We start from the raw sequence: 14,180 nt of genomic DNA, 5'->3' as shown, positions 1-14,180 counted from the left end.
CAAAAGGTAAAAGAGAATAAAGAGGCTCTGCAATCTTGGACCTGATTCTTACCAACAGGGAGGAAATGCTTGAGGAAGTAAAAGGTGGCTGGAAACTTAGAAGGCAGCAATCATGCTATCCTTGAATTTTGGATTACAAGAGGAGAAAGACCAACGAGGACTCAGACTTTAAGGTTGGACTTCAGAAAGGCAGGATGGACTCGGAAAGAGGGTAGGAAAGGTCCAATGGCTGGCTGATCTAAAGAACAGAAATGTCCAAGCAAAAAGGGAGATTTCGCTAAATGAAATTCTCACCGCCCAATCAATAACAATCCCGAAAAGAAGGCAGAATTAGAAGCATTTAAAGAGACCAGGGTGGATGAACACAGAACTTAATCACTTGATAAAAAGGGGAAAAAAAAAAAAAAAAAAGTCAAATGGAAAGAGGGGGGCATGACGAAAGAAGAATATAATGCGGTTTGCAGGAAATGCAGGGCAAGAGTTAGAAGAGCTAAAGCCAGTAACAAGGCAAGGCTTGCAAGGGAGACCAAAAGCAGCAAAGATTTTGGGGTATGTCAAAAGCAAAAAAAAAAAAATTAAAGATGTTATAGGAATGTTGAGAAGGCCGAACTTTTAAATTCCTAATTTTGCATCAGTGTTCTCTAAGAAAGCAAACGTAACATCCACTGATCTTCACGGTGCTATTGAAGGAACAAAAAGAATCCACTCTATCCATAAACAGAGAGATAGTGAGAGCACACTTAGCTAATTTAAATGAATTTAAATCTCCTGGTACGGATGGATTACATCCTAGGGTACTGAGAGTTAGCAGAGGAAATTGCAGAACCACTAACCAGAATCTTTGAAAAATCCTGGTGAACAGGAGCAGTCCCAGAATGTAGTGACCATTCTTTAAAAAAAAAGGAAAGATGATAGACCCATCTCATTATTGAACGTTGATCTTAAAATTTTCACCTCAATTGTCACTGATAGACTCAATAAGATACTCCCCTCATTAATACATCAGGACCAAGTGGGTTTTATTCCCTTGAGGCAAGGACCAGACAATATAAGAAGAAATCTTAATGTCATTCACTCGGCAAACTTCTCCCAAAAGTCACTTATGATGTTAGCACTAGACATTGAAAAAGCTTTTTATACGGTCTCCTGGCCCTACCTTTTCACGGTATTAGCAAAATATGGCTTTCCCCAAAAACTAATTTCGTGTCTTCAGTTAATATATGATAATCCGACTGCCCACCTCAAACTCCCATCTACTAAACCTACTCCTATAGCAATACATCGAGGAACCCGACAGGGATGTCCATTATCGCCAGCACTATTTGCCCTAGCCATGGAGCCATTAGCCGAAACTATAAGTCTATGTGCACACGTAGGAAATGTGGTGCAGAATTTTCTGCACTAAATCTGCATCTGCAGATTTGATGCAGTTTCTATGCAGTTTCTGCGCAGATTCTATGCAGTTTCTGTGCAGTTTCTATGCAGATTCTGTGCAGTTTCTGTGCAGTTTCTGTGCAGTTTCTGTGCAGTACAATGTAAATCAATGGGGAAAAAAAAAAAAGCTGTGCACATGGTGCAGAAAAATCTGCAGCAGAAACGCTGCAGAACTGCACAAAAGAAGCGACGTGCACTTCTTTGAAATCTGCAGCGTTTCTGCGCAGATTTTTCTGCACCATGTGCACAGCTTTTTTTTTTCCCCATTGATTTACATTGTACTGTAAATCACAGTGCAGTTCTGCAGCAGAAAAATCTGCTGCAGTTCTGCACCAATTCTGCACTAAATCTGCATCGTGTGCACATACCCTAAGAGCTAATCCCAATATATTAGGACCCGCGGATCTCGGTGATCAGTACAAAGCTAGTCTTTTTGCTGACGACCTCCTCCTTGCCCTTACTAACCCTCATACCACTCTCCCTAACCTATTCTCCCTCCTACGCACTTTCGAAACAGTATCAGGCCTCAAAATTAACGTTGAAAAATCAGAAGCACTATTCATAAATACCCCCAGGGACATCCAGGATAGCCTGGTATCACAATTTGGATTTACTATGAAGGAACACTTCTTAACTTATCTTGGAATTAATCTTATCACTCACAAATCATCTCTTTTTAAATGGAATTATTCCCCTTTATTTAGAAACTTTCAGACTGATATGACTAGGTGGTCCTCTATGGCGCTGTCTTGGCTTGGTCGGTTACATTTATTTCGCTCCCTCCCTATCACAATACCATCAAAGTATTTGAGATATTCAAGCGCTTATTTCGAAGTTTATATGGAATGGAAAGACCTAGGATCAAGCAAAATATTATGTTTTTGCATAGGAAAATAGGATTATCTCTACCTAATTTTGCGTTATATTTCAAATCCGCCCAAATAGCCCAGATGGCTAGAGTTAGCCTTAATAGTAGATGTCCTAGATGGGTATACTTGGAATCTTATTTCCTTTGACCATATTCAATGCCAGGCCTTTTGTGGACTACTGGGAAACTCCCACAAAATATTTCAGTTACTGCCCCTTTTTCAACCCACTCTTTGATCCTATGGAGGAAAGAGAGGTTCAAACACGGGCTGCAATCTAAGTCTTCCCCACTCACTTCCCTATTCCACAACCCTATGTTTTTACCCGGCCTAGAGTCCTCGCTCTTTTCTTGGTGGACTTTGAGAGGTATCACTGCGTTGAGGCATCTCTGTTCCCCATTCAATACTCTGCTCTCAAGGCAGGATTTCATTCAGAAACATGAACCTCCGTATAGAGAGGCCCTACGAATAAATCAAGTCTTCTACTTTGCTAGACAAACCTTATCTCTCAAGACCCCATTTTGTGCAACCAGCTTTGAGCAGAAGTGTATGAATGACCCTATGGGGAAGGAAATAATCTAACCTGATATATTCTATCATTAACACACCACGTACAGACGGGAAACTGAAATTTATGTTACAATGGGAGGAGGATCTAGGACTTACCATGCCTATAGAGACATGGCATGCGAGCTGTGACACGTTGTCAAAAAAGCAGTCAGACTTCCCTAGCAGAGATGTCACTTAAAGTCCTACATAGAGCGTATCCGGTCCCGACGAGACTTCATGCCATCTACCCCCACATTTCTGAGAATTGTTTTAGAGGTTGTAATGTCCCGGGGCAATATGCTACATATATGGTGGAAAATGTCCTGTAGTTGAGGCATTGTGGCGCGGGGTCGGGTTAATTGTGGAGCGAATCTTTGGTAAGGTTGTTCCCACGGACCCCACAGTTTATTTGCTGGGGGCTAGATATCCTGGACTCTCTAAAAACCTACATAAATTGGTGATTATAATTTGTATGGCAACTAAAATTCATATTGCTGCAAAAGGGAGAACCGCAGCACTCTCCATATCGTCAGTTAAGGATAAGGTAAATACAATTATGCTATATGAACGTATTCAAGCTACCAGGAACGATGAGTGGGATGCCTTTTTTCGGATTTGGAACCCTTGGCTTGACCTCGACTCCAGTGTCCATCTAACTCAAGCTCTTACGCTTTCTCCTTAATTAGACATTAATAGGTAGTTTGATGTCAAATAGTAGCTACAATAGTAACGGATTTCGAGGTTCCCGAATAGCCTAGGTGATGACCCCAATGTATAAAATCGCCTTTTAATATAATAGTCATTGACGGTTCTGTTGACAATACTGTTACCCCCTGCCCTGATGTTGTTACCCTTAGTATGTGATGTATTTGTCTTTTGATATGTCTAGTCTACCTTTTGTTAAGTTGAGTCTTCCATATAGCAATTGTTATATTTTTCTTAATTCATCTTTTTTTTGTATGGAGGATTGTTTATATTATGTTATACTGAAAAATCCCAAATAAACTTATTGAAACTAAAAAAAAGGAAAGATGGAGCCAGGAAATGACTGGCCAGTGAACCTTACGTCTATAACAGGAAAGATAGTTGAACAAATTATTAAACAGCATATATTTAAGTACTTGGATAAGAATACAGTAATTAACCAGAGCCAGCATGGGTTTGCAGCAAATAAGTCATGCCAGACTAATCTAATTTCCCAAATGATCTCTTAGATCTGATCGGCTCTATATTTCACTTACGTGAGCTGCCAGTTATGGAAAAGGCTGTCTGACCACTGCTATACAGAACTGGGCTTATAAACTGGATTATCCAAGGCTGCAGTGCCTCTGGGTGGGAAACCTCAGTGATGACCAAATATTAAACCATGAAAGTCTCCTGGCGCTTGGCATTCAAAAATGCAATTATTGCAAAGTGTCATGAAACGTGTTATTGTCAAAACCATTAATATGATGGAAAAGGAAAGTAGACGGATCCTCATCATATCCAGACAGTTCTAGAAAAAGCGAACAACTACACTGCAACATTTGCCTAAATCTTCCACCCTCCACCCAATAAAACCCAGGATCCCAGCTGCAGATCCATCCATAGTTTCTCCTCTTCCATAATCCCACACTTGCCGCAAACAGCAGCTAAGACATGCTGTAGACTGGAAACCAGACACAAAGCCTTTTATTACACAGAAATGTAAAATATACAATTGTACAGATTATTACATGTAGTAGGCTCATTCTTGTGTTGCACAGAAGTTCATGGAGACCCCTAGCTGGCCGCTCATCTCTACTGACAGTACAATACCCTGACCGTCGCTCTGGCCGCACGTACAGGACAGAATAGGAGGGGGAAGGGGCAGAGTAGAGTCCATCGGGGAAGGCACGGGAGGAACGGATTAATTATTGCTCAATAAACAAGTGCCCCCCCAAAACATGAGGAATAAAAAAGCAGCACAATGCGGCCACATGAATGAGATCTCTACAAAACATGAGCAAAAGGAAGACTGAGCGACTCCCAAGGAGCAGCCATGATTGCGGCACAGCAAAAACAAGAATTCTCATACTGGAGAACGTCAGGAGCTGTGATTAAACTGAGGAATGTTCAGTGGGATACTCTGAGGCAGTGACACTCTTCCAGCAGGGGGAGCAGGACAGATGGCGGACATTGGTAGCACTGGACTAGAAGAGTTTTCATGGGGACACGGCAGCCTCACTGCTAGATCCAATGTAACTCTCATAAAGGCCAATGCAGTCCTATGTCAATAAAGCAGAATAGAGAACGTTCCAAAACTTTCTAATTGGAAGCAAGCAGAGATTTTGAAGACTGATGAACTAAGACAAACCCTTTCCATAGGCAACAGGCTTCTTACTAGAGAGCTGTCACACTGGCAGGCTTGTGAATATGACTGGGTCAGCATAGGTCATCAGCTCCTGCTTGCTGCCAATGCCAATGAATGAAAGCGTATTACCTCCCAGCAATTTTAGAAGGGATTATTGTATTGCTGTGCGCAGGATCTCATCCACAGGTGTATATTCACTTACAATATACTTATTTAACCCCTTTTCTGCAAACTGGCGACTCGCCTTAATGATGACAGCTGTGGATAGAAGTATAATAGCGGAGTTTTCTAACAACTTTGCGTGTTGGGATCTATTCACTGCACCCTGGATCAGGTTTAGAAGGAAAATGCCAATTCAATCCCATAGGTAAAGGCTCCATTGCTCCTCTTTGCTAAAAAGTCACCTTACTTCCCTCCTGGAATAGCAGTATCAGGATCACAGGGGATTTTTTTTAGGGAATAGACTTGTGCATCTCCATCTAAATCTGTGGCCGCTGGTAATATACTATAGAAATGGAGCAGATGAGGTACATGTAACATAGCTTAAATCTGTAACATACAAAACACAAGGATGTCGCTGTATTCACCTGAAGGGACCAGAAAATAAACACAATCCCCCCCAAATAAGTCCTTATCTGACGGCAGCCGCTAATTATCTCATGAGACGCTCTATACCTATGGCAGTCACAGGGTTAAATATGCAGCTTTTCAGAAGCTCAGAAACACAAAAAAAAAAAAAAAAAAAATTAAAACAGACTGACCTAAAAATAAAAATATACAATAAGGAGGTCTCATCTTCGTATATACAAAAGTTTACATAAGGGGGAGGGAGAGACGAGCGGAATTCCCGGCGGCAGTCCTTACACACGGTAGGGACCACAGAGCTATTGCATTCTCAATATTTAAAAAGAAGGAAGAAAAAAGTAACATCTTGGGAATTTCAACAGTCGTAAAGTGCAAATCTACTGCACGGCGAGATTAACACGGTCATCCTCCTACGTCACCCAAAGTCACAAGGGTTTCTAGGAGTCTACAGACAAATGAAAAGTCGCAGGAATTATAGAGAACGATCCAGATGCTTTGGGAATTTAAAAAAAAATAAAAATCAGAACCGCAAAAAATAAAATAATGAAACGGCCGCAGAGGCTCCTGCGGGAACATCACCGCCAAAGTCATATGCAGCGGGTTCTCCGGCACAACCACAACCTCTCGTCATGTAAAGTCCAGGCTCTAAAAGACCGGACCGTCCGGAACGTAGAGTCCTTGGTAAGGCTGAAGCAGGAGTACATCCATCCATAGTCACTCATCATCTCTAGTTCAGCCTCAGGTGAGGACAGGGCGGCGTCAACAGTATTTCTAGAAGAGGAGAAAAAAAAAATTAAAAAAGGAGAAAGCAAAACGGATAACAGGCAATACAATGTGAGCAGGACATTTCCAGCTATTAAACTGCTGCCAGTGAAATGTGCCTCCCAATTAGGATCCTAACAATTCACTCAAGGCAGCCTCACTGCTGGGGGTCCGACCGCTGGGACCCTCTATCTCAAGACCCGAAAAGCCCAGATTGATAGAGTTCTCTGCCACGCCATTCATTCTTATGTGAGTGCTAAAGGCCAGCCAGCCACAGAGAAGGACGATCTCTAGCCGTTCCATTAAAAATGAATTGAGTGTAGATGCACACGATCGACTCTACTCTTTTCACACTCAGGATTGGTGCTAGTGCCAGTGGTCAGACCCCCAACGATCAGGATGTTCTCGTCCATCCCATGGATGGAGACCAATTTATAAACTTGAGAAGATCCCTTTAAAGTTAGAGCGCTACCATACTTTGTACTGCTAGTGTTACATAAGAAGCACCACAAGGGGGTGCTCTATGACCACCTCTCCATTGCAAATCATACAGTAATCTCCCCCTAGTGGCGGCTCAATGTCTCTGCAACTGACTATACAATTTGTGCAGGATGTTGATCACAAGATGAAATTAAGCAAAGGGGGGGGGGAAAGAGTCACATGCCTCACTTCCAATCTGCTGTGTCCCCTGATATCTGCACTATTTTAGAAGTGACCCAAAGATACGTTCGGCATGTACTGAACGCTGCCGAGAGGATAGTCACCTGATCCGGCCCCATCGGCATCCCAGACATTGGTAAAGTGTTCATCTGCATCTGGCTCATGTGACTGCCGTTACTGTTCATGTGCATCATGTTGTATGTGCCAGGGCTGGCCTGGTGCCCGTACTGCTGGGGGAAAGATCTGCAACAAAACAGTCAAATTAACAATACGAACATCACCCTTTTTTATGCCAGTGCAGATATATCAATTCTGCTGGTTAATTTAGAACTCAACAGGTTATCAGAGCTTATGAATGACAATTGTGAAAGATGTAACTTTTCTGCATCCGTTTACAGAGTACTGGTGTGGAACCAGCAGGAGGCGGTAGAAATGAGAGATCCTGCAGAATTACAATTGCAGCTCTGGATATGACTTGAATACAGGATTTGCATAGTTACTGATATGGAGATTACAATTGGATGTGAACTAGGTAGAGGAGTATAACCGATATCACCAGTATTTGTGAGGTCGGTGCAATCTCCTTATGGAAAGTGTCACAGAAAGAGAGGTACTGTTAGATCCAGAACCTACCCGGGCCTCGCCATGGTTCCTGACGGCCAACCCTTCATGTCTGGAGACTGGTACAATTGTGTGCTCTGTGAGTGCGGGTTCTGAGAAGGAGCCATCCTAGATGCCATCATGTGGTTGGGGGGACTGGAGACTCTTCCAAACGTGGGATCAGCCTGCTGATTCATTCCTTTAAAGGACAGACTAGGAACATTAACCAACCCACCGAAAGGGGCAAGTGCTGCCTACGTTATCACTATACAGGTGCTTCTCACAAAATTAGAATATCAAAAAAGATGAGCCTGTGGAACCTACTGAAACAGACTAAGGGACTTTCTTAAATGCTTAGGAAGCCTTTACAGGTTTTTTTTGTTAATTCTAATTTACTGAGATAATGACTTTTGGGTATTCATTGGCTGTAAGCCATAATCATCAACATTAACAGAAATAAACACTTGAAATAGATCACTCTAATGACTATATAACGAGTTTCACTTTTTGTATTGAAGAACTGAAATAAATGAACTGTTTGATGTAATTTTGTGAGAAGCACCTGTATCTGATCTATGGAAGCCATTCCAGGTGATAACTGATGAAGCAAATGCCAATGGGGTGTAAAGATGTCTTACCGTAACTAGGTGGGTAAGGGAACTGCTGAGGAGGGGCTTGAGGCATGGGAGGTCCACCCAGAGCATTCTCCATACCACCTGTTGTGGTGACATTGGGTGGAGGACTGAACCCCTGGGACTGTCCTTGTTGCTGTATGATCATGGCCATTCGCTGCTGGCGGATTTGATGATTGATCAATTCCCGATTCCGCTGGGCGACCATCTGAGCGTTCAGAAATCCTTGCTGCAAAAAGCAGAAGATCAAGCAAACTGCAGTTTAGCAGCGGTGCTTTAATCTGCCATATGCAAATATACAAACTGCCATCATATTAGATCAAACAGTCTGAGCATGTGAGGCGATTCATGACAAATGTCAGACTGATATGATTGGATATGGACTTTCTGCATGCTGTATATAAAGTAACCGCGTCCTCACCTGGGATGCTACTGGCGTCTGCATCACTGGTCTCATAACACCCGCTCCACCAGGGTTCATACTTTCAGCTTTCATTTCTAGTGCTTGTCGGCTTTGGTTCAGGAACTGAAAATACAAACAGCGTCAGCAGCTCGTCCTATCCTATAGAACAAGTCATGACGGTATCTCAAGTTATATGGGAACAGTTCAGCAAAATTCTCTATACTTGTCAAATATTGTGAAAATTTAACAAGATGGAGAAGGCGCTCAAACAAAAGGACACAATGAGGACACAGATGGTGTGCAGGTCGCCTGCCCAATTCCCCAGGAGACCGTAGCGTTGAGGGGGGAGCACTTACCTGCTGGCCTTGGAGCCTCTGCTGGAGTTGCATCCTCAGCTGTTTTGGGATGTTTGTCCGGGGTCTCATGAGATTAGCCCTCGGGTGCATTCCCTGCAGGGGAAAATTGCCTTGTTGTTGCCCCATTTGTCCCATCATTGAATTGAACGGTGCATGCTGCCCCTGCATGCTACTGAAGCCTCCAGCTTGCATTGTAGACCCTTGCCCTGGATAAGGCTGCCCGTACATAGGAGGCTTCTGATCCATCAGCACCGGGGAGTCTTGCCTTTGGAAGGTGTCTGGTTGAGGCTCCAAGGCCTGGCCCTGTAGAGGTGAAAGAACCGAGTATGAGCATCTAGCTTCAGGGTTTCTTGTAGACCCCCCCCACCTTCACAAACCTGCCATAAACTCACCTGATTTACAAGCTCAGGGATACCTAAGGCCCGGTCTATTTCTTCCAGCCCATTGGGGTCAGTGTTGCTCAGGAGGGTGTGTAGCTGGTCCAGGAGAGCAATCTCATCCGTCTGTCCTTCTACAGTTGACGGAGGACAAAGGAGATCATCCAAGGTATTCCGGCCAAGCTGCCTACAAGAAAGAGAAAGCAAACACCCAGTCAACAAAGGACGATATACACTTAAAAGGGCAGGTCGCCATAATATTTTGGGCCATGCGCATGATCAGGACACAAAGATCTGCTCCCACCTGCTCTGAGGTCCATTAGGTCCCTGCTCCATTGACATCATGCTGTCGGGCCAGGAACCAGCAGGGTTAGAAGGAGCTTGTCCATACGGGTTGGAGCCCATAGCAATCCCCAGTTCGTTAGATCCTAGAATGTAAATGTACAAATCTTAATTTTATGGCAAGAAGGTACAGAAATGGTGAGAATCAGGAAAGGCCTTAAACATATCTCAGATGTATGCTCCATGGAGGACATAATACTGCACCCTCGATCTCAAGTTTTAAATTGGAGGTTCATTTCCACTCAACAGGTTGATCGAATTTGTATTTTTTGTACCTCAATTAGGAGTATAATCGGATGATTATTCTAAGGGACGCAGGGACACAACCACCCCCATCACACCAAGGATGAATCGCATTACTTGGATTGCACACATCTGATGCAGCAGTCACATTGTGAAGATATCCAGAGAAGGGGGTCACACTCACTCATTGCCATCATCTGCTGGGGCAAAACCGTCCGACTGGCCGGAATACTGTTTGATCGTGCTGGGAGCCCCGCCATGTTCCCACTCATTGCTGGCCTAGGCATGGATGCGTTGTACTCCGGCCCCTGCCGCCCAACTGGTACAGTGCTGGAGGGCTCCATATGGCTGACGGCAGGGTTCTGCATAGCCCACTCCCCCACCGGATGCTGCCCCATACTCCTGCTAGGACCATTACCTAGAAGTACAAAGAGAGGAGATAAATAACACAGGGAGGCAAATCACCGGCCCACCATAATGACCAGTGTTACCAGCAACATACCCATCAGCCCAAAGCCATCCTGTGCATCCATCATTCTGGGACTTCCCATCATACTCTGCTTTGGCATCATTGGAAAGTTACTGACATTCCTGACTGGTGGGGTGACGTTCCCTGGAATCGTGCTGTCCAATGACATTGCCCGATTAAAAGGAGGCCGTGTGACCTGCACATTCTGTGGACTCCTCATACCTTTAAAAAAAAAAAAAAAAAAAGCAAAATCAGCCAAAACAAGAATAATAAAAGTAACGATGCAAGTGGATGAAAGTGCCTGTCCTGTAGATGACGCTTAATCATTTGGAAAAAAGTTACTTAAAGGGCCACTGTCACCCCCTCCAGCCGTTATAAACTAAAAGAGCCACCTTGTGCAGCAGTAATGCTGCATTCTAAAAAGGTGGCTCTTTTAGTTTGTGGCGCAGTTATAGCCAAAATAAAGCGGTTTATAATTTCGCCAAAATACCTCTTTAGCCCTTGAGGCAGGTCTTAACCCCTCTGCTGCAACCGCCACACTTCAGTCACTCAAATCTTCTTCGCGCTGTTTTCCACTCAAATCCGGCGCCTGCGCTGTTTAGTACTGGCTGGGCCAGTGCGGCCACCCAGCTTGTGAATCCCAGCCCCGCAGTGTGTTATGCATTATGCACAGTGCGGGGCTGGGCTGGGCTTCACAAGCTGGGTGGCAGCACAGGCGCAGTCTGCAAGACTGCATGTGAGGTCAGACGGCCAGAGCTCACTGTGCCTGCCCCAGCCAGTACTAAACAGCGCAGGCGCCGGATTTGAGTGGAAAACAGAGCGGAGGGGGCGGCGCCCGGCGCCGAAGAAGATCTGAGTGACTGAAGTGTGGCGGTTGCAGCAGAGGGGTTAAGACCTGCCTCCAGGGCTAAAGAGGTATTTTGGCGAAATTATAAACCGCTTTATTTTGGCTATAACTGCACCACAAACTAAAAGAGCCACCTTGTTAGAATGCAGCATTACTGCTGCACAAGGTGGCTCTTTTAGTTTATAACGGCTGGAGGGGGTGACAGAGTCCCTTTAAAGGGGTTGCCTGATGGAAAAGAAAAACTATAAACAAACCCACTCCAAATCGGCAGAATGGATGGGGTGGGGATTGCATCTCCAATCGAAAGGGGTAGTAAGTATGCACAAATGCTGCTCCATTCATTCCATTCACTACGGAACTGCTGAAAAAAGGTGAGCACAGCCCCATAGGGAATAAATAGAGTGGAAGCCCACATGTGCACTGCTCCATAAAAAGTCCCAAGCAGTCAGAACCCACCGATCAATACGTTATTACCTATCCTATTGATAAGCGATTATCTGTTTTCACCAGAGAACCCCCATTGACGTAATAAACTTTGTGTTTTCCAAGATATCAGTGAATTAAACGGATGTCCTGATCTACAGCTGCAGGTTTCTTACAATGTATCAAGGACTAAATTTCTTTCTATGCTCAACACAGCAGCACAAATCTCTGTCCTGGACTTTCCCAAGGTGCATGTGTCAGAGTCCGGATGTGAAACAAAAGGTTAGCGTTCACAGGCAGCAAGCGCAGCTCTTGAAAGTGGTCTATTCAAAAGCTGCAGAGTTTTCAATACACCGCAATTAAGCTTCATTTACAGAAGACCGACCCCTTTTAGAAAAAGCAGCTTGCGTACCTAGTGGCCGATTGTCCTGGAACACAGGAGGTTTGGGTGCCATGTTTCCAGTACTTGAATTCATAGAATTGCTGTAGAAGTCAGAACCTGCGAGATCACCGAGAATAGCATCCAAATGATCCAGGTCTCCAGTAACCTGAAACAAGACAAAATACAAAACTTGTCTTTCCGGACTTAAATATACTCAGATTTAAAGTATCAGGTGAGTGCGTTGATCCCAGTACCCCAAAAGAATAGAAAAAATAGACTTTGAGGGGTGAGAGCAATAACACAAAGTTAGAATTATGGTGAGATCTAGAGACGGCTACTACCTCCTCCGCAGGCTCCGTCTTTATCTTCACATCTTTCTCTTGGCTGGAGCTTGCGACGGTGGAGCTGCTGCACTGGCTAAGTTTATTGTCCATGGGCTCCACTTTGGGCTTCACGTCCTTGGCGAGTGGCTCCTTGCCCTCGTCCAGCAGGTACCGGAGCAGTGCATTGTTCTCCTTCTTCTTGGGGCTCAGCTGTTCCTGCTTCACCGTTGCTTCTGTACAAGGAGCTGACCCCACAGTCTCCTGGAAGTTGTCCTTGCCGGTGGCTTCTGCGGTAATTTTTGCAACCTCGGCTGGAGAGTTTCCATTCTGCAGAAGCTTATGAAGGATACGATGTTTCTCCTGGAGCATGGAGCCATGCAGGTTAGAGGTGGAGCTGACACCAGAGGAGGTGGAGGAAGACACTCCTGAGGGACTGGTGACATTGGTGGAGGAATCTTTACAGCCAGAGTCTAAGCTGGAGCTGCTCATGGTGTTGTGGCCACGCTCCTCCGTGGAGCAGGTCAGCAGCTGCAGAAGCTTCTTGTGCCCTTTACTTTCCGCCTGTGCACGCTGCCCGTCGGAGCCTTCTATGATGTTCTCTTTAACATCCTTCTCGCCAAGATGGTCTCTCCCGCTGGACTGGCACACAGAACTCTCTACCTGAGTTTGATCACAGAATAACCCAGAAGGACTCTTGCACTCCTGGCTCCCCATCTTACTTTGCTGGGGTAGGTTCATATTGGAGGCGCTCTCCACTTTCTGACCAGGGGAAGACAAGGACGACAGAAGGGAACTGCCGACTCCTTCACTAATGGCGTGGAGGGCGCTGAGCGAGCTGCTAGAGAAGCTGCCTCCGCCGGCGTTCCCAGAGGATCCCATGGGAGAATTCATCCCTGCAGAAAAAAACCCCAAAAACATTAGTCAAACAGATACCAAAAATGATCACGTGGTGTAAACACAAGAATATCTACAAAATGAAAGGAGACAGTCATACACACATTATTGACAGTGTTGAAACATACTGGTGTCTTAGTGGTAGCATATCCTATTGATAAGCCATAAATGTCCAGGATGGGGCAACCCCCTTGACTTCACTGTGTATTTAACATGCCATAATTTACAGCACCACAAATTGCTGATGCTATGTAAATAATGGTGTCATGGGTGTATGGAGATACCTGGAATAGGGGAGAACTGGCTGGATGCCATTTTCGGGCTTCCTCGATTGCGGGGAGACATCATCAGGTTGGGTTGGTTACTACTCATGCCCGGACTCCCATGTGGGGGGCTGCTCATATTAAGTCCATAGTTATTATTGTTCTGATAAGGGGGCTGCTGCATTGCTGGAGCTTGAGATACTGGTCCCATGTTGCCAGTCGATCCGTATCTCATGCCAGACATTGATGTCATGTTGCTGGCCTCTCCCATGCCATAGCTGCGATTCTGTGGTGGAATGGCCTGGGCAGAGGTGACATTTATAGCACTGCCGGGAGGAGGATTTGATTGTAAAGGCAGACGACCTCCTTGTGCCATAGGATTGGGGCTAGGCCGGTATCCATTCAGCTCCCTGAAACAAAACAAAAGATTGTGGGGAT

The 14,180-nt window shown here is 44.9% G+C and overlaps 1 protein-coding gene across 2 annotated transcripts in view; it reads right to left on the bottom strand.

Annotated features, from left to right (window-relative positions):
- Window positions 1-4,504: 4,504 nt before the first annotated feature.
- The window catches only part of NCOA3 (nuclear receptor coactivator 3), a 60,636-nt gene continuing 50,960 nt past the window's right edge, over window positions 4,505-14,180 (bottom strand). For both annotated transcript variants that reach the window (XM_077253259.1, XM_077253260.1), the window contains exons 10-22: window positions 13,764-14,152; window positions 12,604-13,478; window positions 12,293-12,428; window positions 10,644-10,832; window positions 10,326-10,559; window positions 9,861-9,984; window positions 9,572-9,743; window positions 9,180-9,482; window positions 8,842-8,946; window positions 8,427-8,649; window positions 7,822-7,987; window positions 7,293-7,431; window positions 4,505-6,537 (exon numbers count right to left, since the gene is read on the bottom strand). In XM_077253259.1, coding sequence (XP_077109374.1) covers window positions 6,526-6,537; window positions 7,293-7,431; window positions 7,822-7,987; window positions 8,427-8,649; window positions 8,842-8,946; window positions 9,180-9,482; window positions 9,572-9,743; window positions 9,861-9,984; window positions 10,326-10,559; window positions 10,644-10,832; window positions 12,293-12,428; window positions 12,604-13,478; window positions 13,764-14,152 — 3,067 coding nt within the window. In that variant the 3' untranslated portion in view covers window positions 4,505-6,525. The remainder of the gene's footprint in view (window positions 6,538-7,292; window positions 7,432-7,821; window positions 7,988-8,426; window positions 8,650-8,841; window positions 8,947-9,179; window positions 9,483-9,571; window positions 9,744-9,860; window positions 9,985-10,325; window positions 10,560-10,643; window positions 10,833-12,292; window positions 12,429-12,603; window positions 13,479-13,763; window positions 14,153-14,180) is intronic.

This window comes from Ranitomeya variabilis, chromosome 4 (assembly GCF_051348905.1).
Source record: "Ranitomeya variabilis isolate aRanVar5 chromosome 4, aRanVar5.hap1, whole genome shotgun sequence".
Classification (NCBI taxonomy): domain Eukaryota; kingdom Metazoa; phylum Chordata; class Amphibia; order Anura; family Dendrobatidae; genus Ranitomeya; species Ranitomeya variabilis.
The sequence above is the reverse complement of the archived record's forward strand: the minus strand, read 5'-3'. Positions and strand labels throughout refer to the sequence as shown.